The sequence below is a fragment of the Bos mutus genome, chromosome 18 (assembly GCF_027580195.1).
Source record: "Bos mutus isolate GX-2022 chromosome 18, NWIPB_WYAK_1.1, whole genome shotgun sequence".
Lineage (NCBI taxonomy): Eukaryota > Metazoa > Chordata > Mammalia > Artiodactyla > Bovidae > Bos > Bos mutus.
In genome coordinates, this window is record NC_091634.1 from 22,513,501 (window position 1) to 22,539,950 (window position 26,450).

Genomic DNA, 26,450 nt, shown 5'->3' on the forward strand with positions numbered 1-26,450 from the left:
ACTCTCGGGGCTGGAGTGGCCACTGTGCACCCCAGCTAGCACAACCCTCAGCCACTAGCGCCACCCTGGACGTTGCTCTGGCCAGTCTGCACCAAGCCTGGGTACCGTGTATCACAGTGGGCAGAGACGTGACAGGCAGACTGATACTCACAAGGGTAGCTTATGCTGGAGCATCTCCCTTGACTGCGGTCAAGGATCAGCTCCTGGTTGAACACACTGACTTGGTGGCTCACTGCAAACAGCTCTTCACCACCAGTCTATTTAAAACCATCCAGGGGGCTGCAGGAGACAGCAGAAGGAGCCAGATCTGTGCACACACACACAACTGTTACAGCTCGTCCTGTTAAATTCTGGATGGGGTTCACATCTCTGAACCTCTGAGGAAGGACAGGATGTAACAGGACAGGATTATGGGAAGCACAAGAAAGCACGGGACACACAGTCAGTGCTCAGAAAATGCTGATCCCTCTCCTCCTGCCTTTTGCTCCACCACAGAGTCTACACAGTCCTAGGCCAGCTTTCTGGAGGGGAGATGTGCTGGGCTGATATGCTAGCTGTGGTGGTGGGCCACTCTGCACCTGCCTGCCGCTGAGGGGCCAGGGAGGGTTGCTACCTGCCGGCTTGGTATCTGAGATTTCTTCGTGGACGGCTCCTCCTTTACGGGTCCCTGCTTTGGCTTTTTATTCTTCCGTTTTAGCTCATCTTCTTCCTTCTGTCGCTCAAGTTCCTGCTGTAGCTTCTTTTCCTGCATCTCCTTTGCCAGTCTCTCTAGCTCCCTTCATTAAGTCAGGCAGAGAAGAAAAGAGTTCAGAGGGGCCTGCCCGAGCCCCTCCCCCGCTGCAATCACCTGGTGGGGGAACGTGGCGCGGAGCTTTCTTCAGCACAAAAACCAGGAAAGAACAAAAGAAAGCTGGATATTATAGGAAGGAAGGAAGATGGAAGGGAAGAGAAGAAAAGAAGGGAAGAAAGGAGGAAAGGATGGCTCACATCTACCTTTGAATAGTCATTTAGTAAAACTGATAACTGAAGCTCAACTAAGAAGAATTCTCAACTGATCTCTAATTCTATTTCAATCTCGTTTCACAGGAGAGTGAGGCAAGGGCTGTAAACAAGCTGGATGTTATCACCCTTAAAAACCAACTTTCAAAGATTGTTCTGATATCAGTACAGATGAGGCCCAGCTTTCTACACTCATGTCTGAGGTGTAGACAAGAAGAAATGATGTTTTTCACAGCGGTCCCCACTGTGGCCCACTTGGAGCCATGGTGCTAGAGCTGGAGGCCACGTTCCTCTCCTTCTCGCCCTTTCTTTCCTTTCCAGCTATGGATTCAGCCGTGTCTGCCCTGCTGCTAATGGCAGAGAGGGCACCAAGCCTGGGTACCATGTATAAACAAAGAGTGGAGGGGATGGCATTTCTGAAGATACGGAATCCATTTATTTTTATCTCTGGGAATCCCTGGTTGTTCCTGGCTGCTGTGGCTCTCTGCTCATTGAAGTTGACTCATCATTACTTCATCACTTCGTGTGTGTGCGCGTTACAAACAAGTCACTGCTGAGCTCTAAGAATCAGATTTGGATTTTCTAAGTCCACTGTGAGATGAATGCCTGAAAGTAAATGACCTGAATGAGAAAAAAAAAAGCAATTTTTTTGGAATCCCAAAGCTGGGATTCCTGAGGCCCAGGCATGTTTACAGTAGACCATGCATGAGATGTGGGTATATATATATATACTGATACTGTAGAGTACATAAAAGCTCTTTGGGGGCCAGTGGGAGGAGTCTGGAGGTAGGGGGAGAGGAGAAAAGGGGATTAAATTATAGGTAGCATCTTGCCCCCCACCACCAGTGTTTGGAATCTTAGGGAGGGGTAGGCAGTAGACCCTCCTCCCTCCCTTGGCGTGTCTGAAGATCTGAGGACAGGACACTGCCCACCTGTATTGGAGACAGCGTGAAATCATGGACCATGTCTCGTGGGTGGTATGGAGGGGATTCAGTCAGTCCCGTGTGGTCCCCAGGGATGGGCACAGAAGGTGGCTGAGAGCACTGGCCTGGGAGCCTGCCCAGGGTCTCTGCTGAACTGCCCAGGCTAAGGAGCAAGTGGGAGTGGCAGTCAGACCTCGGGATGGACGGCACCACCAAAGGCCAAGATGCTGGCCAGGAAAGGAGGAGAAATGGCTAAGTTATGGAGGGCAACCACCATGCCCACGTCACAAGAGTGGCCCCCTGGGTCACCATCTCTGGACACCTGAGCACAGAGGCTGATGAGCCGCAGCTCTCAGGGAAGCCAGCAGGAGATTAGGGGCCAGAAGCCCCTCCTCTTTTTACACTACAGCCTCTAGCCCTGGGTCCCACAGGTCCCCCAGAAAGAAGGAAGGACAGGAGAATGGAGACGTGGGAAGGCTGCAGCAACCAGCACCCTGGTTGTGCAAGATACCTGTTTCTGCTCTCAGCAAGTCATCCTCCCAGGTCTCCTGCGGCTATTGCTGCCTCCTCCCCGGCCCCGGTGACCCTAGTCTCCAGGATGGGCCGTGTGCCTGATGGAAACTGCTCCCAGTGGCAGTGCTTCCCTTCTGACCAGCCCCGGACACTGACCTCCTCTTCCTCTCCCGCAGGGCTTGTTGAACCTCTCGGTTGAAGGTTATTTTCTCCTCCTCTGTCAAGGCATCATATTCTTCCTCATCCATGCTTTGGAGACGCTCCTTCTCTCTCTTCTGCGCTTCTCTGCGTTTGTGCTCTGTGGGGAACAAACAGGAGGGTGGGAAAAACTCACTCACCACGTTTGGCTGCGGGGACCCCAGTGGTTTAGCTCTTGCCTAAGCAGGCTGTGGTGCGTGTGTGACAGCGAGAGGCAGCGGGTACCACAGGCGGCCTCCTAATCTCTGCTGGGCTTTCCTGCACTCATACAGTTCCCACAATGGTTTCCACCTGTGGTGGGCTGAACAGAGGCCCCAAAGAGATCCACGTGCTAATGCCCAGAACCTGTGAATATGTCACATTACATGGCAGAAAGAACTTTGCAAATGTAATTAAATTAAGGATCTTGAGTTGGCGTGATTACCCTGGATTATCTGAGTGGGCCCAATATAATCACAGAGGTCCAGCAGAGGCAGGCAGGAGGGTCAGGGTCAGAGAAGAAGAGCGGACAATGAGACAGAGGTCAGAGAGTTGCGAGGTAGGAACCACGAGCCGAGGAATGCAGGGGGCCTCTAGGAGCCAGAAAAGGAGACGAGGATTCTCCCCTAGAGCCTCCAGAGGAACATGGCCCTGCTGACACCTCAATTTTAGGACTTCTGACTCCCAGAACTGTCAGAGAACAAATCTGTGGTGAGTCATCAAGTTTGAAGCAGTGTATTACAGGAGTAATAGGAAAGTAACATACCACCCACTGACTTCACCCATTACTAACACAAGCCACCAAAGTGCTCAGGTGACAGAACTGTCAACTTCCACACCCTGCAGGTTCCAGGTCCTGAAGTGTGGTTCACACTTGGCACGAAGACTCTGGGCTGCTTCTGCACATGTTGCAGGCACCCCAGTCTTTCCTCATGCCTCCCTAAGTTTGAGCTTTGGGCTCAGAGATCTACATCTTGAGTTCTTAGTCTCTAACACTTACAGAGGATAGTAACAGATCAGAATAATAATTCTTCCTTCACAGGGCTGTTGTGGGGATCAAATAAGCAATCATGTAAGGTGCCTAGCCCAGTGCCTGGCACATTCATAAATGTTCAATAACAACTAGATTCTAATATAATAATATTGTATGCTGCCTCAGGACTTTTTAAAATGATTAAGGGAATAGGAACCTATATTGAAACTGTGAAAACTACAGGCAATTGAGAAAATGAAAAGAGATACTTTCTTTCAAAAGTTGATTGTTGATGGGAAATGAGTTTTCTGGAAACTAGGAATCTGGAGGTTGAAATATTGCTGAAAGATGCCTGGTCAATCTCTGGATGAGAATAAAAGGAAGCAGTCTTTGAGTTCTGCTTTGACCCCTGGGTTGGGAAGATCCCCTGGAAAAGGGAAAGGCTACCCACTCCAGTATTCTGGCCTAGAGAATTCCACGGACTGCATAGTCCATGGGGTCGCATAGAGTCAGATTCAACTGAGCGACTTTCACTTCACTATGAACTAAGATAGCTCAGTGTTTGTAAATATTTCCTTAAAAGGAAAAGGTGCAGACTGTTCTGGAAGACAGAGGCAAGGCTGAGTGAGGAAGGGCAGTGATATGACCGGAGCTGAGGCTGAAGCAGGATTCTGCCTCTGAGGGGTAGCGCCGTCCTCTCCCTTGGGGGCCAAGATCTCCTGGGTCTGCTTTTGTCTAAATTTGGAACTTAAGCTAACATTACTTTCTATGTGTATGTGTGTATGGGCTTTTCAATCATTGAAAATTTTTTACAGGCCACTGGAATGACAAAAAAGCAAAGAACTCAGAGTTATACAGATCTTACTAATATGCTCTGTGATCTTACACAAAACTTTTGATATCTGTGAGCCTCGTTTTCCACATCTGTAGAGTGGGGGCAATAATCTTTGTCAGGACTAAATGACCCAAAGTGTCCTTTAAAGACATTTTAAGTGTACACAATCTGCTGCAGTGCCTGGTACACAATAGGCTAGAATGTAGAAACTGTTTCCTAAAGTTACAAGCTCTACTCTGGTCTTACAGGAAATTCACAGTGGGCTTAAAACCGACAAGCTAATGAACGGGTCACCTGAGTAAGGATGGGACCTGTGATGTGGCCCTCTCAGTCAGTGCTCAGTTGCTCAGTCACGTCTGACTTTTTGCAGCCACATGGACTGTAGCCAGCTAGGCTCCTCTGTCCATAGGACTTTTCCGGCAAGAATACTGGAGTGGGTTGCCATCCAGGAGACTGTCCCAACCCAGTGACTGAACCTCCTGTATCTTCTGCATTGGCAGGTGGATTCTTTACCACTGAGCCACCTGGAAGCCCTGTGATACCCTCAGGTAGGCTGTAATTATAGAGAAGATGAAGGGATGTAATGTGATGTCGGGGGAAAGAGGAAGATGCCTATGGTGAGAAGAGCTGGGTTCCATCCTTCCTTCTATAATTTCTCAACAGGTCACTTGTGTCTCAATTGCCTCACATGCAAAGTAGAAATAAGAACTCCCAGCCACCCTCCAGGGCAGAGGTGGGGCGCCAATGAGATGGCAGATGTAGCAACATAAGCCTAATGGGTACTCACAGCAGGGAAGGAATGTAAAAAGCCTAGAGCTCTGTTTAAAGGAAAGACCTATGGGGCTTGGAAGGACAGCCCAGGAGGGGATGGCCTTACCTTCTTGCTCATTTTTGGCTTTCTCCTGGGCCTTCATGGCTGCGTAATCCTGGGCCATGTTGATGACATAGATGTGCTCCCGATTGCCGATGGCCTTCAGCAGGCAGAGGAGAGCGGTAGCTGCGTTCCGAGCAAAGAGTGTCTCCAGGCTGTCAAACACCACTCCTCGGTAGCAGTCACTCAGCTGAAACCAGAGCACAAACAGTTACTGTGGCCACAAGATCATCTGTTCCCCAAGAAGGAAGCTATTTTTTCTTTTGCTGCTGCTTTTACAGGTGCTGCCACTAGTTCTGCAGACCCAGAACCATTGGTTCTGGGCCCAGATGAAAGTTCCACTGCCTTCCCACCTGCCAGATTCATTGGGGCTGTAATTAAACAAGAGAGAAAAATAAAAATGTTTCAGCAGTCATGAAAGATCTTTGCCATACATATCTGCAGAGTAAAGGATTTATTCTGTCTCTGTAGAGATCAAGAAAGCAAATAATGTTGAGATGAGAATCTGGGAAGATCTGTGAAATACAGAGAAGGAATATGTGTATAAAAGGTGTCCCTCTGCAGCAAAGACAGCGGTAGCAGATGGGCCATTTTTATCTTAGTGGTTTTCCTGCCTTGGAGCGTAATGATTTTGGTAATAGTAACTACTGTAGAACAGGCCTTGGCTGTGCTGCAGTGTTACTTGCAGAGACTGGCCACCACACGCTAGAGACTGATTACTACCACTTTCTGAGGAGACAAGAATCATGTGTCAGAAAATCAACTATTGCAATCAGTACATATACTATTTAGTTTAGCTGCCATTTTTTTTTTCCTCATAGGGAAGACTTTGTCAATAAATGAAGTAGCACAAACTCTGTATCTCATCAGAGGCCAGTACTATGAGTAGCACAGCTCTCCTGGCTTACTTTGGGTTTTACCAGTGGTCTCAGCCTTTACTCGGGGTGCATGAAACACCTGCACACTTACTAGACGCCTGTGTTCAAATGAGCTGAGAGCAATGGCACCTTTAACGCAGTAGTGAGTTCAAAGCTTAACATGAATCATTTCTGGTGATTACATTCCTCCTCTTCTGCGAAACTCAAGTTGAATTTTTGTTTACTTAAACATGCAATTAATACTGTGGCCCATTCTGGCAAACCAAAGCAAACACAGAACTCTAGGACCTGGTAAGCAGTTTAGTTTTCTGTAATCCATAAGCAGCAAACCCTCCCAAATTCTGGTGATCTAGTTTTCTTTTCTTTACAAGTACAACATCTATTTGGAAAACTGAGCAGTGGCCACAGGACTGGAAAAGGTCAGTTTTCATCCCAATCCCAAAGAAAGGCAATGCCAAAGAATGCTCAAACTACTGCACAATTGCACTCATCTCACACGCTAGTAAAGTAATGCTTCAAATTCTCCAAGCCAGGCTTCAGCAATACCTGAACTGTGAACTTCTGGATGTTCAAGCTGGTTTTAGAAAAGGCAGAGGAACTAGAGATCAAATTGCCAACATCCGCTGGATCATGGTAAAAGCAAGAGAATTCCAGAAAAACATCTATTTCTGCTTTATTGACTATGCCAAAGCCTTTGATTGTGTGGATCACAATAAACTGTGGAAAATTCTGAAAGAGATGGGAATCCCAGACCACCTGACCCGCCTCTTGAGAAACCTGTATGCAGGTCAGGAAGCAACAGTTAGAACTGGACATGGAACAACAGACTGGTTCCAAATAGGAAAAGGAGTACGTCAAGGCTGTATATTGTCACCCTGCTTATTTAACTTATATGCAGAGTACATCACGAGAAACGCTGGGTTGGAGGAAGCACAAGCTGGAATCAAGATTGCTGGGAGAAATATCAATAATCTCAGATATGCAGATGACACCACCCTTGTGGCAGAAAGTGAAGAGGAACTAAAAAGCCTCTTGATGAAAGTGAAAGAGGAAAGTGAAAAAGTTGGCTTAAAGCTCAACATTCAGAAAATGAAGATCATGGCCTCTGGTCCCATCACTTCAAGGCAAATTGATGGGGAAACAGTGGCCGACTTTATTTTCTGAGCTCCAAAATCACTGCAGATGGTGACTGCAGCCATGAAATTAAAAGACGCTTACTCCTTGGAAGGAAAGTTATGACCAACCTAGACAGCATTTTGAAAAGCAGAGACATTACTTTGCCAACAAAGGTCCATCTAGTCAAGGCTATGGTTTTTCCAGTGGTCATGTATGGATGTGAGAGTTGGACTATAAAGAAAGCTAAGCGCCAAAGAATTGATGCTTTTGAACTGTGGTGTTGGAGAAGACTCTTGAGAGTCCCTTGGACTGCAAGGAGATCCAACCAGTCCATCCTAAAGGAGATCAGTCCTGGATGTTCATTGGAAGGACTGATGTTGAAGCTGAAACTCCAATACTCTGGCCACCTGATGTGAAGATCTAACTCATTGGAAAAAGACCCTGATGCTGGGAAAGATTGAGGGCAGGAGGAGAAGGCGATGAAAGAGGATGAGAAGGTTGGATGGCATCACCGACTCAATGGACATGGGTCTGGGTGGACTCCAGGAGTTGGTGATGGACAGGGAGGCCTGGTGTGCTGCGGTTCATGGGGTTGCAAAGAGTCAGACATGACTGAACGACTGAACTGAACAACACTAATGAAAAATCAAAACAAAAAGAAACAGTTACTGTGTTTCTGACTTTAAGAGCCATATAGTATTATAAAATAATTCAGAAATGTATGAAAATTAAAAACCTATAATTTTGCTAGCCAAAGATAACCACAGTTAACATGTATTTTAAGGATTTTTATTATGTGTATGATACACATTTATAAATATTTTTAGAGAAATATAATTATGGTTTACATACTATTTAATAATCTGATTTTCTCAGTTAATAACATGGTGGTGGTAGTTTAGTCACATCCAACCGTTTGCAACCCCTGGACTGTAGCCTGCCAGGCTCCTCTGTTCATGGGATTCTCCAGGCAAGAATACTGGAGTGGATTGCCATTTCCTCCTCCAGGGGATCTTCCTGACCCAGGAACTGAACCTGGGTCTCCTGCACTGCAGGTAGATTCTTTACCAATTGAGCTGTGTAAACACTTATTTTTACCACAATTAACATCACTCCAAATTCTAACTTATCATGGCTCCACGTTATGATTTTTAACATACTTCTGAGGGCTGTACCATGACTCTGTAGACGTGTGTGTTTTGAATGTGCTACCTTCTGCTCACTGGTCCTTAAGGTGAGTGTGGTTTCAGCCAGCAGACAGCCAGGGTCAGAGATTGACGAGGGCTATCCAAAGGACAAAAGAGGGTGAGGAAACCCATCCTTCCTCTCCGAGGCCCCTGGGTTTTGAGCTGCTGTGTGTGGGCAATGGCTCAGAACCTCAGCTTACAGCAGGGGGACAGGCGTGTAAGCTCTGCATCTCCACGCAGGTAGGTGTGGACACACCTGAATTCGGTCCACCAGGATCTGAGTGAATAGCTCCTCAGGGAGCACGCAGCTCACGAGCCCGGTATCACCTCCCACACTGGCGCTGACACTGAGTCGACGCTGCGTGGGCCCCGAGGGGAGAGGGCTGGAGGAAACCTGTTTCGAGAGAGAAGGATCAGGAGTCAGAATCCAGAAGCCTGGTGTTTCAACAACTCCTCCACTTAACAGGCCATGTGACCTTGGGAGAATCATCTAATCTCTGGGTCTCATTTCCTCATCTATAAAATGGGGGTTGTACTGTAAACTGGAAGATTCCTATCTCACTTGAATAACTGCTGTAAGTTTCGAGTAGGAACACTGTGGAAGATGCCTTGTATGTGTATTGAACAGCAAACATTTGTTCATTCGTTCAAACATTTGTTCACTTCCACTCTCCACCCTGCTTCCCCCACAAGTAGCTGTATCTATTTCCACACCTTTACTGACTCTAGAGGAAGACGGCACCCGTTTCCTTCAACTATGCTTAATCCTGGTCTCCCCCGCCACATTTCCTTGGAATCTCTTTCCCTCTTGGGAAGATCATCATCTGATACTTCTCCAGGAGTTCCTATCTTTACAGAACCTGCTTGTGCCTCTACCTCCTTCCACAGAAAGAACTCTCTTGACCCTGGGTTTGCTCCTCTAATGATTATTTGATCTTTTCTCCCTTTCTTTCAAATATCTCAGAAGCTTGCACTCATCTGACTCTGGTTCCCACCAACAATCCACTGTGCCACCCACTCTCTCTGGCTTCAGCCCCTGCTATTCAGCCGAGATTGTTCTTGAAGTCCCTTGGCACATGACTCAAACTCTCTGGCTTCTTTATGACTTTTCAAGACTCCCCTGCAGCCCTCCCACAATTTATATTAGTGGGTCCATCCTTAACATTCCTTTAGAAGTAGGTTGAACCACGTGAAGTTGTTGCAACAGAGGTCTCAAGTGGTTGAATACTGTCAATCTCATATCAATTTCGTATGGCTTAACCTAATTCTTTTTACATACCTATTTTGTCCTAATCTCATTTTATTGCAAATAAAATGTGTGGTGATCACCCTCATCAGGCTCTTGGTTCAGCCTGAGTGCAGGGTTTTGCTTTATTTATCTTCACTTTGCCAGGGCCTGACCTGTTTCACACCTGGTAGAATACTCCTTTCAGGAGCGGTACAGGGCAGTACCCAGGCCTGCCTGGCCAGGGCACCTGTAGGAATGAGGTTGTGCTGACCCAGATGCAAGATGCCAGGAGGAGGAGGGGTAGGAGAGGAGGAGGATTAGGGGAAAGGAGGAGGGGGAATCCCAACCCTCCTTTTGGGGAGCCCTGATTTGTACCTGGGGCGTTTCGGACGAGTGCTGGTGATGCTGCTTCTGAGACCCAGAGCCGTGGCTCTCTGCCTTGCCCTTGGTGAGCAGCACACTCCCACGCACAGGCTTGGTAGGTTTAACTTCGGGAGTTACCAGAGTGCATTCCGAAGTTAACTTGCCCAGGGTCTCATTGCTCAGTCGCAATTGTCCCATGGCATTTTGACTCGCAGCAGCAGCCTCCTGGGCTACACGGAGAGAGTGGGTTTATATTAAAAATCATCTCAGGATAATAAGGAAATAATAGGGAGGATGGCAAGTTGAAACCTACTGTGATTCTTCTGGGGATGGCGCAGCCACCTCCACCTGCGGCTCACCCAGCAGGGCTGGGAGAAGGGGCTCCACCACTGGGGGTGGATGGTGATGATGGTGGGTGTGTGCCCAGCCTGGGCTGGAGCCCCGGCCTACACTGCTCATCTTCTCAGGGGATCCCACGAGACTCTGCCACCTTCTCTTCCAGCCCAGAAGGTAATCATTTCTGAAACTGCTGGTACGACTACAGCCTTGCCTGCCCAGGAAACCTCTCATGATTATTACTGTGCTGTTTTACAGTCTTTTATTCTCACTAAATCTTCAAAGTCCAGCACATATCATACACCTACAGCACATCTCAGTTTGGACTTGGCACAGTTCAAGCGGCCAGCGGGTCCTGAGTGGGACCCATGGGTTTAGACTAGTCACTTCCACCTCAGTACAGCCAGCTGACTTCACAGCAAACAGCACATGTAGGTCTGGGTTTAACCCCCACCATTGAAAGGGCTTTCTATGAAGTCACCAGTGACTTCTGAACTATGAACTATAGCTGTCCTCTTCTCAGGGATCATTCAATTTGAACTTTCAGCCACCTCTGATTATATTCACTTACTGATTTAATACATGTTTGTAAATATTTAGTGTGTCTGCTATGCGCCAGGCACTGCTCTAGATGCCAGGAATACATTAGTGACAAAAATTAACACAAATCTCTGCCTCGGAAGCTCACATTCCCGTTGGAGTGGGGGGAAGACTGACAGCAGAGTAAGTAGAATAAATAGTATGTTAACTAGGGATAAGGGCTATGAGAAAAACAAAGCGGGAAGGGTCCCCCAGACTCTTAACTAGGGCTCTGGAGAGACATGAAAGTCCTTCTGGCCCCCGCTCCAGCAGCCCTTCTGATTGCTCCTGCCTCTGACCCTCACTCTGCCTTCTCCACCTCCCCTGGCTTCTCTGCCTCTGCCTCCTCCTGAAAGATAAGTGTTCTCCAAGGTCCCATCCTGCCCTGTGTCCATCTCTCTCTTCTCTTTCTGGAACTTTCTGGACTGACTGATTTCCTATACTTCAGCAGCCACATCTCTCACTTTGTTGAGGAAGTCTCTCCCAATCATTAAGCCTTTAGCTTGACATTACTTTCTCAGGGAGTTCAAATTTACGATTTGTCAAGGGACATCAACACAGCTCCAAAGACCTCTGAGTAACGTAGTTTGACAGAAAAGGAAATCAAAAAAATCTAACAGAACTGAAATTATGATGCAGCTTGGGGTTCCCACTAAAGGGTGCCAGAATATGCCACCCCAAAAAAAGACTATAGGAGCTCAGGATACGCCACCTTGAAACATGCTGCTTTGATATACTGGCTATTCTAAGCTGTAGGCACTTGAAAAAAGCAGTAAATGCAAGGAGTGGCTTTCTCTGACCTCCCCCTAGCCACTCAAAGACAGAGTCTCCCTAAGAAGCTCCACTGTCACAAATCCCATCCAGGGAAGTTTCATCAACCAGGGAGATGGACTCTTATCACAGAAGAAAGACTCAAGTCCACACTACACCCAAACCATCAGAAGTCATCATACCTCCCATCCATCCTCCTAAGGCCCCTTCATCTTTCCTAAAAACCACTGACCCTCCCCAACAGGACCACAACCCCCTTTCCTTTCCCTATTAGGTGGTATTTACTTCTGAATTCTAAAGCCACTCATTTCCCTCCTGAGTATTGCCCATGGACACATGAAGCATACATGTTAATAAACTTGTTCTTCTCCTGTTAATTTGCTTTTTATTACAGGGGCACTCAGTCAAGAAATCAGAAAAGTGGAGAGAAAATTATTTTTTCTTCCTTACACCACTAAAAAGCTGTTTCTCTCATCTTCCCAGCAAAGAATCTCCCATTTCTCCTGAAAGCCCCAGCCAGGTCTACGAACTAGTAAGCGTGGGACACCATCAGGAATGACATCATGCTGTTTTAAGCATTCCTATTAAAAGAATGAGTCTACTCTCAGCAGGCACTCGGCTTTATAGTCCATAGATTTTTTTCCCACTGAGCAGCTGCTCTCCTGCCCCGCAGGTCTTTAGAGGATCTGAGGGAGTCAGGATTCTTAACCTCTGGTGGGTAGGGCCATACTACTTAGTACTTAGTAGTAAGTACTACTACTATGGGGTTTAAAAATCTAATTTTTCTCTCCAGTAAGCTTTCTCCTCCCCCATGTTCCCTGTCTTGGTAAATGGCGTAACTCTCTTTCTGGTTTCTGTGATTGGTCATTGAGTGTGGTCACCTTGAATGCCTCCCCCTCTTTCAATTCCCTGCCATGCAGGTCACTCTTAGCCCCACTCACATTCAGCTTTACTACTGCTTTCTTTACAAGATACCACGAGAGTGCCTTTCCTCCTGTGACTTTCTGGCTATTTCTCCCACAGGGTGAAAAGTGCCCAATTACTCTTTTCCTTCAAAATACAATCCAGATGCCTCATCTCAGCACTAAGATCAACTGTGATTGCCCTCAATCTGTCTTCCCACCTCTAACTTACCGTCCCTGCTCTCTTGGTCTGGAATGTCCTTATCTTCATCTTTGCCTGTCAACATTCTCCTCCTTCAAAGCCCATTTTCCTGAAAACTTCCCCCAATGCTTGTTGGAACTCAATTATCTCAAAGTTGGTTTGCTGCAGAAGCTGGTACTTCTGTTACATACTGTCCTCTGCTCTGCATGTCAGTCCCCACTCCAGGGGTCACCCACAAAGATGTGGGCCATCCTTGCCCTGCTCCCTGTAGTGCCAAGAGCACTGGGCAGCCAGGAGAGTGGATGTCTGTGGGAGAGAGAATTCTCTGAGCTGCTGATGGGCAACAGGTTATAAGTCAGCCTTCAGTGGAGCTGTGGGAGAAAAGCTTGGCGTGGAGGGTGGGGGTAAACTGAGCATCACCAGTGGGATTAGGGCCAGTTGGCCACAAAGAGTCAGAGGAAATGGCTCTCACCAGACTCCTCCTCCTTCATGGACTGCTCTATGGCAGCTCGAATGCAGAGCTCCCGGGCGCGGATGCCTGCGACGTTGTTGCTGTCAGAGATGGCTTCCAGCATGACAGAGTCAAGGTTCAGGCAGGCAGCACTGTAGTACCTGGCCATGTTGACTGCGGTGGCTGACTTTCCTACAAAAAAGGTCAGGGGATTGAATTTCACAGCTCTCATTTGCTCACTGTTCTCAACAGAAGTTTCTAGGTCAGAGGCTCCTATAAAGTGACCTCTCCAAGGTCCCGGCCTCTAAGTCTCTCATGTGGCAGCCAAGAAAAGAGGGAAGACTTGAGCCAGGAGTCATAACTAGGGGTTCTGGTCCTAATTCTACCCCTGAATAGCCATTTGCTATGGCAATCCACATTCCCTCTGGATTTTCTCCTCAGCTTAAAAAGTGATTCAAAAGATGAACTTTAAAAATCTTGTAGCTCTTATTTCCCTCATTCTACTGGGAAGAGACTTTTTTGGTTTAAAGAATAATTTGTGTTGATGTCTGTTTTTCTCATTCAAAATACCTGCTCATTAAAAAAAGAAAGCAGAAAATTCAGAAATAACAGAAGAAAAAAGATCCATAATTTACTCATCCAGAGAGATTATAGTTAACATATGGCTGCTATTTATGCATCTGTTATTTGTTATTTATGCATATTTTATTTACATTTCTTATTAAAAAAAAGTAGTGGGCTAGGTGGTAGACTGAATAATCCCCCATGCATCTGTTATTTATGTTATTTATGCATATTTTATTTACATTTCTTATAAAAAAATGTAGTGGGCTAGGTGGTAGACTGAATAATCCCCCATCCTAGGATGTCCACATCCTGATCCCTGAAGCCTGTGATGTGCTGTGCTCAGTCGCTCCGTCGTGCCTGACTCTTGGTGACCCCATGGACTGTAGCCCACCAGGCTCCTCTGTCCATGGAGATTTTCCAGGCAGGAATACTGGACTGGGTAGCCTTTCCCTCCTCTAGGGGATCTTCCCAACACAGGGATCGAACCCAGGTCTTCCACATTGCAGGCAGATTCTTTACTGACTGAGCCACCAGGGAAGCCCAGAGCCTGTAATATGGTACCTTATATGGTAAAGGGACTTTGCAGGTGTGATTAAATTAAGGATCTTGATGTGGGGGAGTGCTCTGGGTTATCTGGGTGGGCCCAATGTAATAACAAGGGTCCTTACAAGAGAAGCAGGGTGGTCAGAGTGAGAACAGGTGATGTGATGATGAAAACAGAGAGACAGAGAGACAGACAGACTAGAAGATGCTATGAGGCTGGTTTTGAAGATGGAGGAAGAGCCCATGAGCCAAGGAATGCAGATAACTTTTCTAGAAACAAGAAAAGGCAAGGAAATGGATTCTCCCCCTATGGCTTCGAGAAAGGATGCACCCCTGTTGACCCATTTTAGACTTCTGATCTCCAGAACTCTTAAGAAAGTTTTAAGTCACTAAATTTGTGGTTATTTGTTATAGTAGCAATAGGAAATGACCAGAGATTACAAATTGTAAGCATGATTTTTTTCCACTTAAAAGGATATATCATGAGCCTTTTTCTATTCATTTAATACACTTCAGTGGTACTTTTAAAAATTGTCATAGTATACATTCAAAATTTACCATTTTAACTGTTTTAAGTGCACAACTTAAAAAGCTAAGTATATTCCCAGTGTTGTGTGACCATCACCACCATCGATCGCCAGCATTTTTCATCTTTCCAAACTGGAATTCTGTCCCATTAAACAATAAGCTCTCATTCCTCCCTTTGCTCAGCCTCTGGAAATCACCATCCTACTTCATGTCTCTATACATACAATGACTCTAGGGTCCTTATACAAATGGAATCAAACAGTAATTGCTATTTCACGTCTTGCTTATTTCACTTAGCATAATGTCTTCAAGGTTCATCTATGTTTTAGCGTGTGTGAGAATTTCCCTCCTTTTATGGGTGAATCATATCCCACTGTACCACATTTAGTTTATCCACTCATCCATCAATGGACAGTTGGGCTGTGTCTACCTTGTGGCTATTGTGAGTAATGCTGCCATGAAAATGGGTGCACAGGGCACTGTTTTTAAAGGTGGTATACAGATATATGGAATTTAGAAAGATGGCAACCATAACCCTGTATACGAGACAGCAAAAGAGACACTGATGTATAGAACAGTCTTTTGGACTCTGTGGGAGAGGGAAAGGGTGGGATGATTTGGGAGAAAGGCATTGAAACATGTATAATATCATATATGAAACGAGTTACCAGTCCAGGTTCGATGCACGATACTGGATGCTTGGGGCTGGTGCACCGGGATGACCCAGAGGGATGGTACGGGGAGGGAGGAGGGAGGAGGGTTCAGGATGGAGAACACTTGTATACCTGTGGCAGATTCATGTTGATATATGGCAAAACCAATACAATATTGTAAAGTTAAAAAAAAAATTAAAGGTGATATAATTCACTACATGAATGCATGCATGCATGCATGTGAAGTCACTTCAGTCATGTCCTAGAGAATGTACTATGGTTTAATTAACTAGTCCCCCATCCCAGTATACTGTATACTTCATACTGTACGAAGTATACTTCATACTGTATACTTCAACTGCTCCCAAATTTTTAGTATGGCCGATAATGTTGCAGACAACACCGAATGTAGTTAGTCTTTATCCATATGATTACTTTCCTAAGAGAAATTTTTAGAAATAATACTCCAAGGTCAAAGAGTTTGTGGAGAAGGACATGGCAACCCACTCCAGTACTCTTGCCTGGAAAATCCCCTGGATGGAGGAGCCTGGTGGGCTGCAGTCCATGGGGTCATTAAGAGTTGGACACGACTGAGTGACTTCACTTTCACTTTTCACTTTCATGCATTGAAGAAGGAAATGGCAACCCACTCCAGTGTTCTTGCCTGAAGAATCCCAGGGACGGGGGAGCCTGGTGGGCTGCCGTCTATGGGGTCATACAGAGTTGGACACGACTGAAGCGAGTTAGAAGCAGCAGCAGCAGCAGCAAAGAGTTTGTACATATTTCCCCCACCACTCTTCTTAAATGACTTAATGTCTTGGATTTTTCTTTAATATTTTAATGCTACTAAATTATTGAAAGAATACAAGCTCCAACAATTCAGAGATGTATTAATTAAAAATGAGATGTCCCTGCTCTTTCTCTAACTTTGTATCTTTGAAGTTGGCAATGTAACAATTTAGAGATAATCCTTTGTTACGTAAATCTCAAACAGAAGAGTATTTTATTTCCTCAGAAACTGCACTTGCAAATTTCACTGTAAATTTATCCCAAAGGGGCAACTCTTCAGGCCTGTGCATACCTGACAAGGGCGTCCCATGGATGATGATGGCGATGCCTTTCCGGTTCTTGGCCATGCGGCCTTCTGCAGAGATGTCAATGCCCAGGTAGCGAGCAATGGCCTTGCTCACTGGGTTGTTCTCTACTTCTCCAACCTCCTCCGCAGAGTGGCTGTCAGTACTCTGAATCTTGTCAGCTACAAATTAAAAATACACGTGTGCATATGCGTGCATGTGGACACACCCACAGTTCACACGGGTTCTGATGAAAATGGGATGACTTTGCTTACTCTACATGTTATTTTAAAATGACCAGCACAATCTGCTGCAGATGTTGCTGCCAGAGTCACTCACCTCATAGCAGACGAAAGCACCCTTTTTGGCTAATAATTTGTCCGTAGCTACTAGAATTGAAAACACAGATTACTCTCTGATTCTTAATCCCGTTTGGGGGAATCTCTCCTGCTTAAAAATAACACTGGAAACTAATGCTTGCAATCGTAAGGGACACAGCTAAATAAATGATGGCCTGCTCAAACTGTAGAATCAACGTATGACTGTGCCAGTTAAATGCATTTTATGGAGAAAGGTGAAAGGTGCTGAACAGACTTTCCACTTTTGCTTAGAAGGAACTGGTACCCGAACATTAAAATGCATGATTACTTTGCAACATGAGTTTTTCCAGGCTCTCCTCATCCTCCTCTTCCTCCGGGTAGGTCTTGGACTCGACCATTGGGATGTGCCGCTCTTCCAGGTTGGACGTGACAGAGATCCCTCGGCTGAGCGAGGTCCTCTTTGTGCTCGCCGAAGTGCCCTGCTCTGACAAGGGACCGTCATCCTCTTCTGCTGGGGGAAAAGGACGGAAGCACACAGGAAGAGTCAGGAAGAGGACCAGGGAGATGGGGCAAAGAAGGGAAGAGAGACAAAGAGGAGAATCACTGAACTGGTTACCGTCAGCCTGGGCCATCTGACCCAAATTGAAAAGAACTGCAGTCAGTCTGCCTCCAAGTTTCTCTGCCCAGAGTGTTTCCACATTTTAACATTAAAAAAAAGATACAAAAATTATACATTCGCTCCAGAAAATTTGGGAAATTCCAAAGAGCAAAAATGATAAAATTTAGCTGCAGAAAGCGATACCAAAAAATGGTAGTACAGGAATGGCAGCTTCACCGGATACCAGAGTGGAAGAACTGCAGCCTCTCAGAGTTTTAATTTTAATGGGATCATACTTTACGCACATCAATTTGTAGCCTGCTTTCCTCCTTTTCATGAGCATTGCTGAGCACATATACTACTTTATTTCCCCGAACCCTCCTCACTGTCCTGATTCCACAGAGTTTCAGTGGGTGTATCGGGTTGTCATTGTACAAGGTCTGCTCTGCCCTGCAGCTAAGACATCCTCTTTGTTTAATTTTGGATTTGAGTCAGAGAGGTTGTAGCTCTCCTGGAAATGGCAGCAGTGCAACTTGGAGCTGCTAGCCTTCCCTGGACGTGGTCTGGAAGCAGAGGAGGATGGACCCTCTCTGTGACAGCAGAGTGAGCAGGAGCTCAGAGAAGTGCTGGGGAGGAGCAGAGCGAGCGCTTCCCTGGACTCTTGCTGGCCCTCAGGTCGCAGCTCCAGACCAACTTTTCATGGGCCAAATGGAAAAAGGTGCGGAGGACAGGGATGAGAGCAACAGGGCCCTTCCTGACCCTCACTAAATCCTCTCTGCCCTAAAGCTTCTCAGGGATCTCTGCCTCGGGCCACCAGGCAATTCTGGGGCCATCCCCCAACCCTTCCTGACTGTGAGCTCTCAAAGGCAGGGACTGGTTTCACTGATCTCCCTTCCAGCATGTCAGCTCAGTGCTCAGAACACAATGGGTGTTTGTTATGGACTTAACTAGTTTCCATAAAAGTTATCTGCTGAAGTCCTAAGCCCCCCACCCCCACCCCGGTATGCCAGAATGTGACTACTTGAAGACACAGCCTTTAAACAGGTAATTAAGTTAAAATGAGGTCATGTGAGTGTCCCAATCCATCCACAGCCCAACCACAGACACACAGGGGGAAGTCTCTGTGAACACAGAGTGGGAAGACAGCCATCTACAAGCGAAGAAGGGAGGGTCATAGAAAACAACTCCACCAGCACCTTAATCTTGGATCTCTAGCCTCCAGAATCATGAGAAAATAAGTTTCATTTGGTTAAGCCCCCCAGTCTGTGGTATCTGCAATGGCAGTTCTGGAGAACAATATGCTCAGTGAATACAACCAGAAGACTAGGTGGACAGGCAGCCTTCTTCTTTCCTCTCCTTTTAGAGCAAACTAATGTTCTCCAACTAGCTTCTGTCTCCCTGAGAGACAATAAGACAGCTCTAAGGGCGGAAAAACGGACTTCATTCATTCACTTTAACAGCACACATTTATCGGGCACTATGATGTATCAGGTGCTGGTCCATGCACTGGGTTTACACTGGGGAATACATGGTCACTGCCTTTATGGGGGCTTCTTGTCTAGAGGGGGAGATGGGTGTGAAGAAAATATACATGATGACTATTATGCAGAAGAAAGAAAAAGAATGGGGAAGGTGAATTTCCAGGATGAGGGCACAGGGAAGAAGGGAAGACAAGCAAGCACCCCAACAAGCTACACGATCCTACAGGTCACCCTGCAGGTCACTCTGGAACCTTGATGTTCAAGTGTACACAAGGGGGCCCCTGGGCAGATGACAGATAGCCTGGGGATGCTGGGCAAGAAAGGGCAAGATTATAAGAGCACAATCTAGCTTTGTGATTGAGGTTATGATCATGGAGGGTCCTTCCTCACGTGAACTCCCACCCCTACCTCTCGTAGGGCACTAATGTCCACCATGCGTGACAGATTACCTTGCATCACCCAGGCACACACTTGGAGGCTGTGGAGTAGAGTGGTTACTGTCGTGGACTCCAGAGTCAGAGAGATCTGGGCTTGAGCGCTGGTTTTGCCACTTGAAACTGTGGGCCTGGCTTTTCAGTGCTTCCTCTCTCATTTGTATGTGTGAAGCCCTCAACACAGAGCTTGCTCTAGCAAGCATCCTTCTATATCTGCATTAGATGTTTTTAAGCCTCGACTCCCCAGCAGACTCCAGTGAGAGCAGAATGTGTCCTAGCATGCGCATCCATACAATGGGGACAACAGGGTCATTCTGTAAGGGTTAGAAAGGAAATCCCCAGGACACCTGAAGCCTGCCTGGCACCTAGCGGGTGTTCAGTAACTGGTTCATCTCCCAGTAGAGATATCTTAAAGAAGCGAGGGGCTCCAGAGCCGTTGAGTTCTCACCGTTCTCCTGCGCCAGAGTCTCCAGATATTTCACCTTCATCTGCTCCTCTTTGGACCGCTTTATCTCCCTGAAGTACTCATACACCTCTGGGGGCAGCTTCTCCCCGGGAAGGCGAGGAGGCAGCAGCAGAGAGTTGTAAGAATCATAGCCCTTCAGTGTTCGCAAGATCTGCGCAAGAAGAACGGGAGTTGCTGTTGGTCTGACTGGAAGCTTCCTCCCCACAGCCCCAGGTGGGCCTGCCATCCACGTCATGAAAGCCCTACTTCTACCCAAGGCTGGGGTGTGCACAGATACTTTCTGGACCTCAGAGGGTAGGGTCCTCTGCAGGGGTCTAAAGTGTAAGGTTGAGTCCTGGGTATGGGGGATATATACAGGGGGTATAGGATTTTGTGTCTGGGCATTTCCCATGTGGGAAAGAATTTTCTCCTTGTTTTTAAAAACAACATTTACTGTTTTTCTTTTTTTTTCCTCATTGACAAAAGTACAGAACTCAATTATCCACTTTGAGTGACATGTTAAAAAAAAAAAAAAAAGGTTGTCTCATAAATAGAGGATATAGAGAAAAACAGGTAAATGGCATTAGGTATGTATGTGCATACGTGTGTGTATGTGTGTATGTGTGTGCGTGTGTGTTTGAGAGAGAAACACAGATACAGATGTATATTAGGGTTGTCAGATGAAGCATAAGATGCCTAGTTAAATTTGAATTACAGATAAAAAAACTGATAATTTTTAAAGTATGAATTTGTCCCATATTGTTTATCTGGAAGTCAAGTTTAATTGAGGCAACCTGTTTTTCTACTAAATCCAGCTACTCTAGGATGTATGTATATTTAGTATAGAAGACAGTAAAGTCAACTCCTAGAAAGCAACTACTTCCTAAGTTACTGGTGTGAAAAATCAGTTAGGTAACCATTCTCCAAGATCACCAATTTTAGTTGTTTGAAAACCAGTATTAATGAGCTTATTCTAAAATTTACATGGAAGAACAGAGGGCTAAGGATAGTTAAAATGCTAATGAAGAAAAACAGAGAGGACTGTCCTACCAGATATCAGGACTTATGAAGCTGGAGCAACAGACTGGGAGGTACAGATGTTGGGACAGACAAACTGAAATAGAGCAGAAAGTTCAGAATAGACCCATGTGTATGCAGAGCTTGATACAGGACAGAGGTGGCACAGCAGATCAGTGGGGAAAGGAAGGACTGGTCCAAAGATTGGCTGACAGAGAGACACAAAGGCCTGGCCAACTTGCTTCAACTAGGCCAGCGTTAAAGAGCCAGCCCAGGTGTACAGCGTCCTGTGGCATCAGCTGAACTCCCTGTGCCACATCGTCACAGTTTATCTTCTCGTCTACCCAGGCCTACGGTCCTTATTCTTCACAGGATCATCCCTGAGACTGCTCCCTGATAAACCTTCTGCATGCAAATCTCAGAGCCTCAGATTCTGCTTTCCCCAGACCCTGGCCCACAGTGAAGACTGTTGTGCCAACACAAGCCATTGAACACTTAATATTACCTAATGGAGAAGCTTGCTTCCAGAGGGACAGAGTCCCACTTGGAGGAAAATTTCTGGATACAGAATCCAAATTGGGCAGAGCATAAACACTGGATGTAAAGACAATATTCAAAGGCCAAGTTGGTGGAGAGTCCAGAGGAAGCAGATCTTAAATGCATACTACTAAGTGAAAGAAGCCAGTGTGAATGTCTACATACGATATGACTCCACCTATATGGCATCCTGGAAAAGGCAAAACTACAGAGACAGTAAAAAGATCAATGGTTACCAGGGGTTGGGAGGAGGGGGGATGAACAGGTGGAGCACAGAGGATATTTAGGGCAATAAAAATACTTTATATGACACTATAATGATGGATACTTGTACATTTGTCTGCATCCCTAGAATGTACCGAGAGTGGGCTGTGAACTATGGACTTCGGGTGGTTAGGATGTCACGCAAGTTCATCAATGGTAACAAATGTACCGTTCTAGCGAGAGAGGTTGATAATAGGGGAGGTTATGCCTGTGTCGGGGAGGAGAGATATGAGACATCTCTACACCTTCCCCTCAATTTTGCTGAGAATCTAAAACTGCTCTAAAAAATTAAGTTAAAAAAAATGGATAAAGCAGAGCAATTGTAAAATATGCAGCCCAGAACTAACTGGGAGGGGAAAAAGGCAGACTAAAATCCTAACGTGATTACATTAAATATAATGTAATATATAAATACCCCAATTTAGACACTGCCAGAGTATATTAAAAAGATGACCCAAATATATGCTGTCCACAAGAACCTCACTTCAAATACAATGACTGTGGCATATGTTCTTTACTGTTTTAACTATAAGCAGGAATTAGTTTTTCAATTAGTTGTTTAAAATGTATAATGAGATCACAAAGAAGCAATGAATTCTCTCAAGGCAAGGGAAGTAGGTCAGGAAAGACTGTGAAATGGTCTTTAAATTGACAGGGAAGGGTTCATAGGAAGAAGAAGCAAAGGTCAGGAGTTGTCCAAGCAGATAGGAGAGTACCTGGCAGGGCCCAGCATGTGTAGGAAAATGGAGTTTGGTTTTGGTCTGTGCTCACCTTCTCTTCTACAAGATATTGCTGGTCAAATTCTAAGGAGTAAAACTCAATGGGAAAGCTGCAGGGATTCTTCACCACCACCTCGGCCTCATCTCCAGCTGCGTAGGGCAGCAGGGGCCCCAGCTCTAGAACCGAGGGACTAAACTCCAAGCGTGGTTCTAGACCTTGCCCCTCCACCAGCAGAGTAATCTTTTGAGCACTCTGTGCAATCTGGAACACCAAGGTTTGGTTGTAGACTTTCTGGGAAACAAAAACAAAACAAGCATCTGAATCTGTTTCTGTTATGTGTCAGGTAAAACTGATAACCACTGGAGAACAAAATGGATTCTGTTTAGATTAAGAAAGAAAACTTTTCTTATAGAACAGCACGAGAGCAATTTAGATTAGAGTGTTAATGCTGGGAATCTAGCATGCCAGGCACTGTACCAGTGCTTTACCACAGTCCTCAGAATGTTGTTCTCATACCCTTCAGGACCTCCAATGTGCTCAGATGTCCCACTGCCATTATCTGCACCTCTGGACTCTCCTTTCATGGGCCCTGTGTCCCATAAGTATAGGGCAGGGCAGGGCAGGGCAGAAATGCAGGAGAAATAACACCTTCTGGGAACAATCCTCAGTCAACGATTCTTGGGAGTTACTGTATGAAGACCTGAGCTCCCTCACTCCTGGGGAAGGAAAATTCTGAAATGTGCGTTTTGTATATTTTCTCTGAGTTTGCAGTGGGATTATGATCCAGTGTCCAAGGTAGCTGGCTCAATTTCACACCCTATTAGCTGCCTTCCTTTTCCTCATCACTTTCTACTTCTCTATTAGTATCCCCTACACTTCCTACAGCTTACACTCAAATTCTTGACTCCAAGTCTGTTTCTTAGAGAATCTGAATGATCATACTTCTATTATTTGAAGATACAGTTAAGCAACTGGTCAGAGATGATCAGAGAGGGCAATCAATTCATCTCATACAATTACAATCCAATACCAGGTGACAGTGCCACCAGTTACCCTAATCTGGTTTCACTGAGAAATCTATTAAAATGCATATTCACAGGCCCATGCCTAGAGACCTTGACTTGGCAGAGAAAGGCTGGGAATTCTGCACTTTTAACCAGATGCCCAGGTTATTGTGAAACTTGGGCCCATGGCTTGGGTTTGGACGGCATGATTGACTGAGCAATTTGGGGAGCTTTTGAATACCTTAGTTTAAAGGGGAAAATCAGATGGATGGAATGTGTAAGGATGTGGATACAAGTTCAAAAAATACCTATTGTTGGAGAGAGTAAGAAAATGAATTATTGGCTGTGAAGCTTTTCTATATAATTATGAGTTTAGCATCTTATGTGATCCAAACTTCTATATATTTAACTGCTTTTTAGGGAAATATTTCTAAAACATTTCATTCATCTCCTTGTATTCAGAACACGTTATAATGCCTAGGAGTTGTTAGTGGGGACATCAATAGTTTCTCTGTGCTCCCGGTGCTGGTGCAGATAAAGGTGTGGATCGCGTGGATTGCAAGGCTAACCAGTTCCTAGTATGTGTGCATGCTCAGTCACTTCAGTCGTGTCTGATTCTTTGTGATCATATGGACTGTAGCCTGCCAGGCTCTTCTGTCCATGGGACTTTCCAGGCAAGAATACTGGAGTGGGTTACCATTTCCTTCTCCAGGGGATCTTCTGACCCAGGGATTGAATCTGCGTCTCTTATGTCTCCTGTATTGGCAGGTGGGTTCTTTACCACTATCTCCACCTGGGAAGCCCTTGTACACAGCCAATAAATTTCTCTCCCAACTCTAATTTGAAAAGATGCATCCCAATGTTCATATCAGCACTGTTTATAATAGTCAAGACGTGGAAGCAACCTAAATGTCCATCAAAAGATGAATGCATAAAGATGATGGGGTATATATGTACAACTGAATAAAAAAGAATGAAATAATACCATTAGCAACATGGATGGGCCTAGAGATACTAAGTGAAGTAAGCCAAAGGCAAATATCGTATGTTATCACATATGTGGAATCTAAAAAAGTGGTACAAATCAACTCATTTACAAAGCAGAAACAAACTCAGCCACAGAAAACAAATGCATGGTTACCAAAAGGGATAGTGGGGTGGGGGCAAAAATAAAGCCTTTGGGATTAACATATATATACTATTAACAAAACAGGTAAACCACAAGGACCTATTGTATAGAACAGTAAACTCTACTCAATATCTTTTAATAACCTATAATAGACAAGAGTCTGAAAAAGAATATATATATATATTTATATATAACTGAATCACTTTGCTGTGCACTTAAAACTAACAACATTGCATACTGTAAGTTAGCTATACTTCAATAAAAATGATGCTTAAAAAATGCCTCTCCCATTTGGTGGAAATATTTTATTAATTTTGATCAATTCTAATCCAGCATTTATGGAATTGTGCAAACAAATCTATGTTTCTTACTATATTTACTGATAATTCTCTCATTCAATAAGACGTCCAAAATCTTGAGTAACCCAGCTCATAGTCTTAGGACTTCCTAAGAATGACAAATACATTAGTTTTCTTTTCTTTTAAAGGATCAGAGAGAGTTTGACGATGATAGAAACAGGGACTCTATTTTAGAATCAGATATGAAACCATTCACTTTTCTTTCTTCTCACTAGAATCTTAAGCATCTCATCAAAGCTGTTACCCGGAAAACAGGAGTTAACTATAGGTGTTTTATAAAACTCACATCCATTTCTTCTTTTAAAAGAATAGAGGAAAAACATCTCCCAAATGCCTTAGGCTTTGAGCAAAAGTCTTTACAGTGTAACCTCTTGAGATCCTCTCTGGTTCTAGGATTTTATCATTTTTCACTGTGTTCTTTGTCAGGAGTAGCTTTGTGTTGATGGTGTTTGCAAAAGAGACATTTGTGAGGCCCAGGGAGTATGTTTATCAGGAAGTACTTATTATTATCACAACTCCTGATGATAATAGTAAGTAGACATTGAGCCAGGACATATAGAGCAGAATGCTGTGCATTTCATTCACAGTAATTCATTTCCTCTTCAAAATGACCCTAGGAGGTAGCTATTTCAGGTCAATAATGTCTTACCTGAAACCCTAGGGGCCAGATGCTTTAAAAATTCAGATTTTTAAAAAGGTAAACATACCACGTGCCCTATGTTATAAAGTATCCTCTGCAGGCTCCCCTGGAATCAAGCACATTATTATTTCTGTGGCTGTAGTGTTTGAGTCTGCAAACCAAGGTGGGTAAATAAAAGTTAGGTAGTTTCATGTCAGTTCAGATTAGGTTTTTCTGCCAAATGAATTTGGGTCTGAAACTTATGAAATTCTTCCCCCACCCCTGCCCCCGTTTTTAGATCTTATTGGATTTTGAAATTGCAATAAGGGATTTGGGGACATATGATATTATTATTTTTCATTTTATCTGTGAGCAAACTGAGGTCTAGTGAGGCTGAGTAATTTGCCCAAAATCATGCTCCCTCCAAGCACAAAGGAAGAAGGCCACTAAGCCAGGTCTACTTATAAAAGTCAGGGTGTTAGATAGGAATCGGCAGCAGCGGTGCTCCTAACCACCAGGACGACAGCTCCTGTATGAACCAGAGTATTGGATGTCATAATCAGAACAATGAGGGATGGGTCACTCAAAACTTCCCTGGAGATCAATTAAGCATGGACTTCGAGTAAATCTCAAAGAGATCCAGGCAGTCTGACTGCATTTCTTTAAAGCTTACCTCCTCTTTGGGCATGAATTTCACTTGCACGTTGGACCTCTCACCAGGATCCAAGACCCCAGAAGTGGGCTGAATCTCAAAGATCCGTGTCTTTGGCTTTAATTCAGCACACAGTTTGCGTCTCAAGTATTTTGGCATGTGTTTCTCCAGCTGGTGAAGTAATATTAGACAATTAGATAGTT

At 45.1% G+C, this 26,450-nt stretch overlaps 1 protein-coding gene across 1 annotated transcript in view; it reads right to left on the reverse strand.

Annotated features, from left to right (window-relative positions):
* The window catches only part of HYDIN (HYDIN axonemal central pair apparatus protein), a 339,548-nt gene that overhangs the window by 66,268 nt on the left and 246,830 nt on the right, over positions 1 to 26,450 (reverse strand). The window contains 11 exon segments of the mRNA XM_070388036.1: positions 614 to 776; positions 2,592 to 2,733; positions 5,298 to 5,481; positions 8,729 to 8,866; positions 10,076 to 10,293; positions 13,326 to 13,496; positions 16,677 to 16,850; positions 17,317 to 17,496; positions 19,950 to 20,118; positions 22,536 to 22,775; positions 26,269 to 26,418. Coding sequence (XP_070244137.1) covers positions 614 to 776; positions 2,592 to 2,733; positions 5,298 to 5,481; positions 8,729 to 8,866; positions 10,076 to 10,293; positions 13,326 to 13,496; positions 16,677 to 16,850; positions 17,317 to 17,496; positions 19,950 to 20,118; positions 22,536 to 22,775; positions 26,269 to 26,418 — 1,929 coding nt within the window.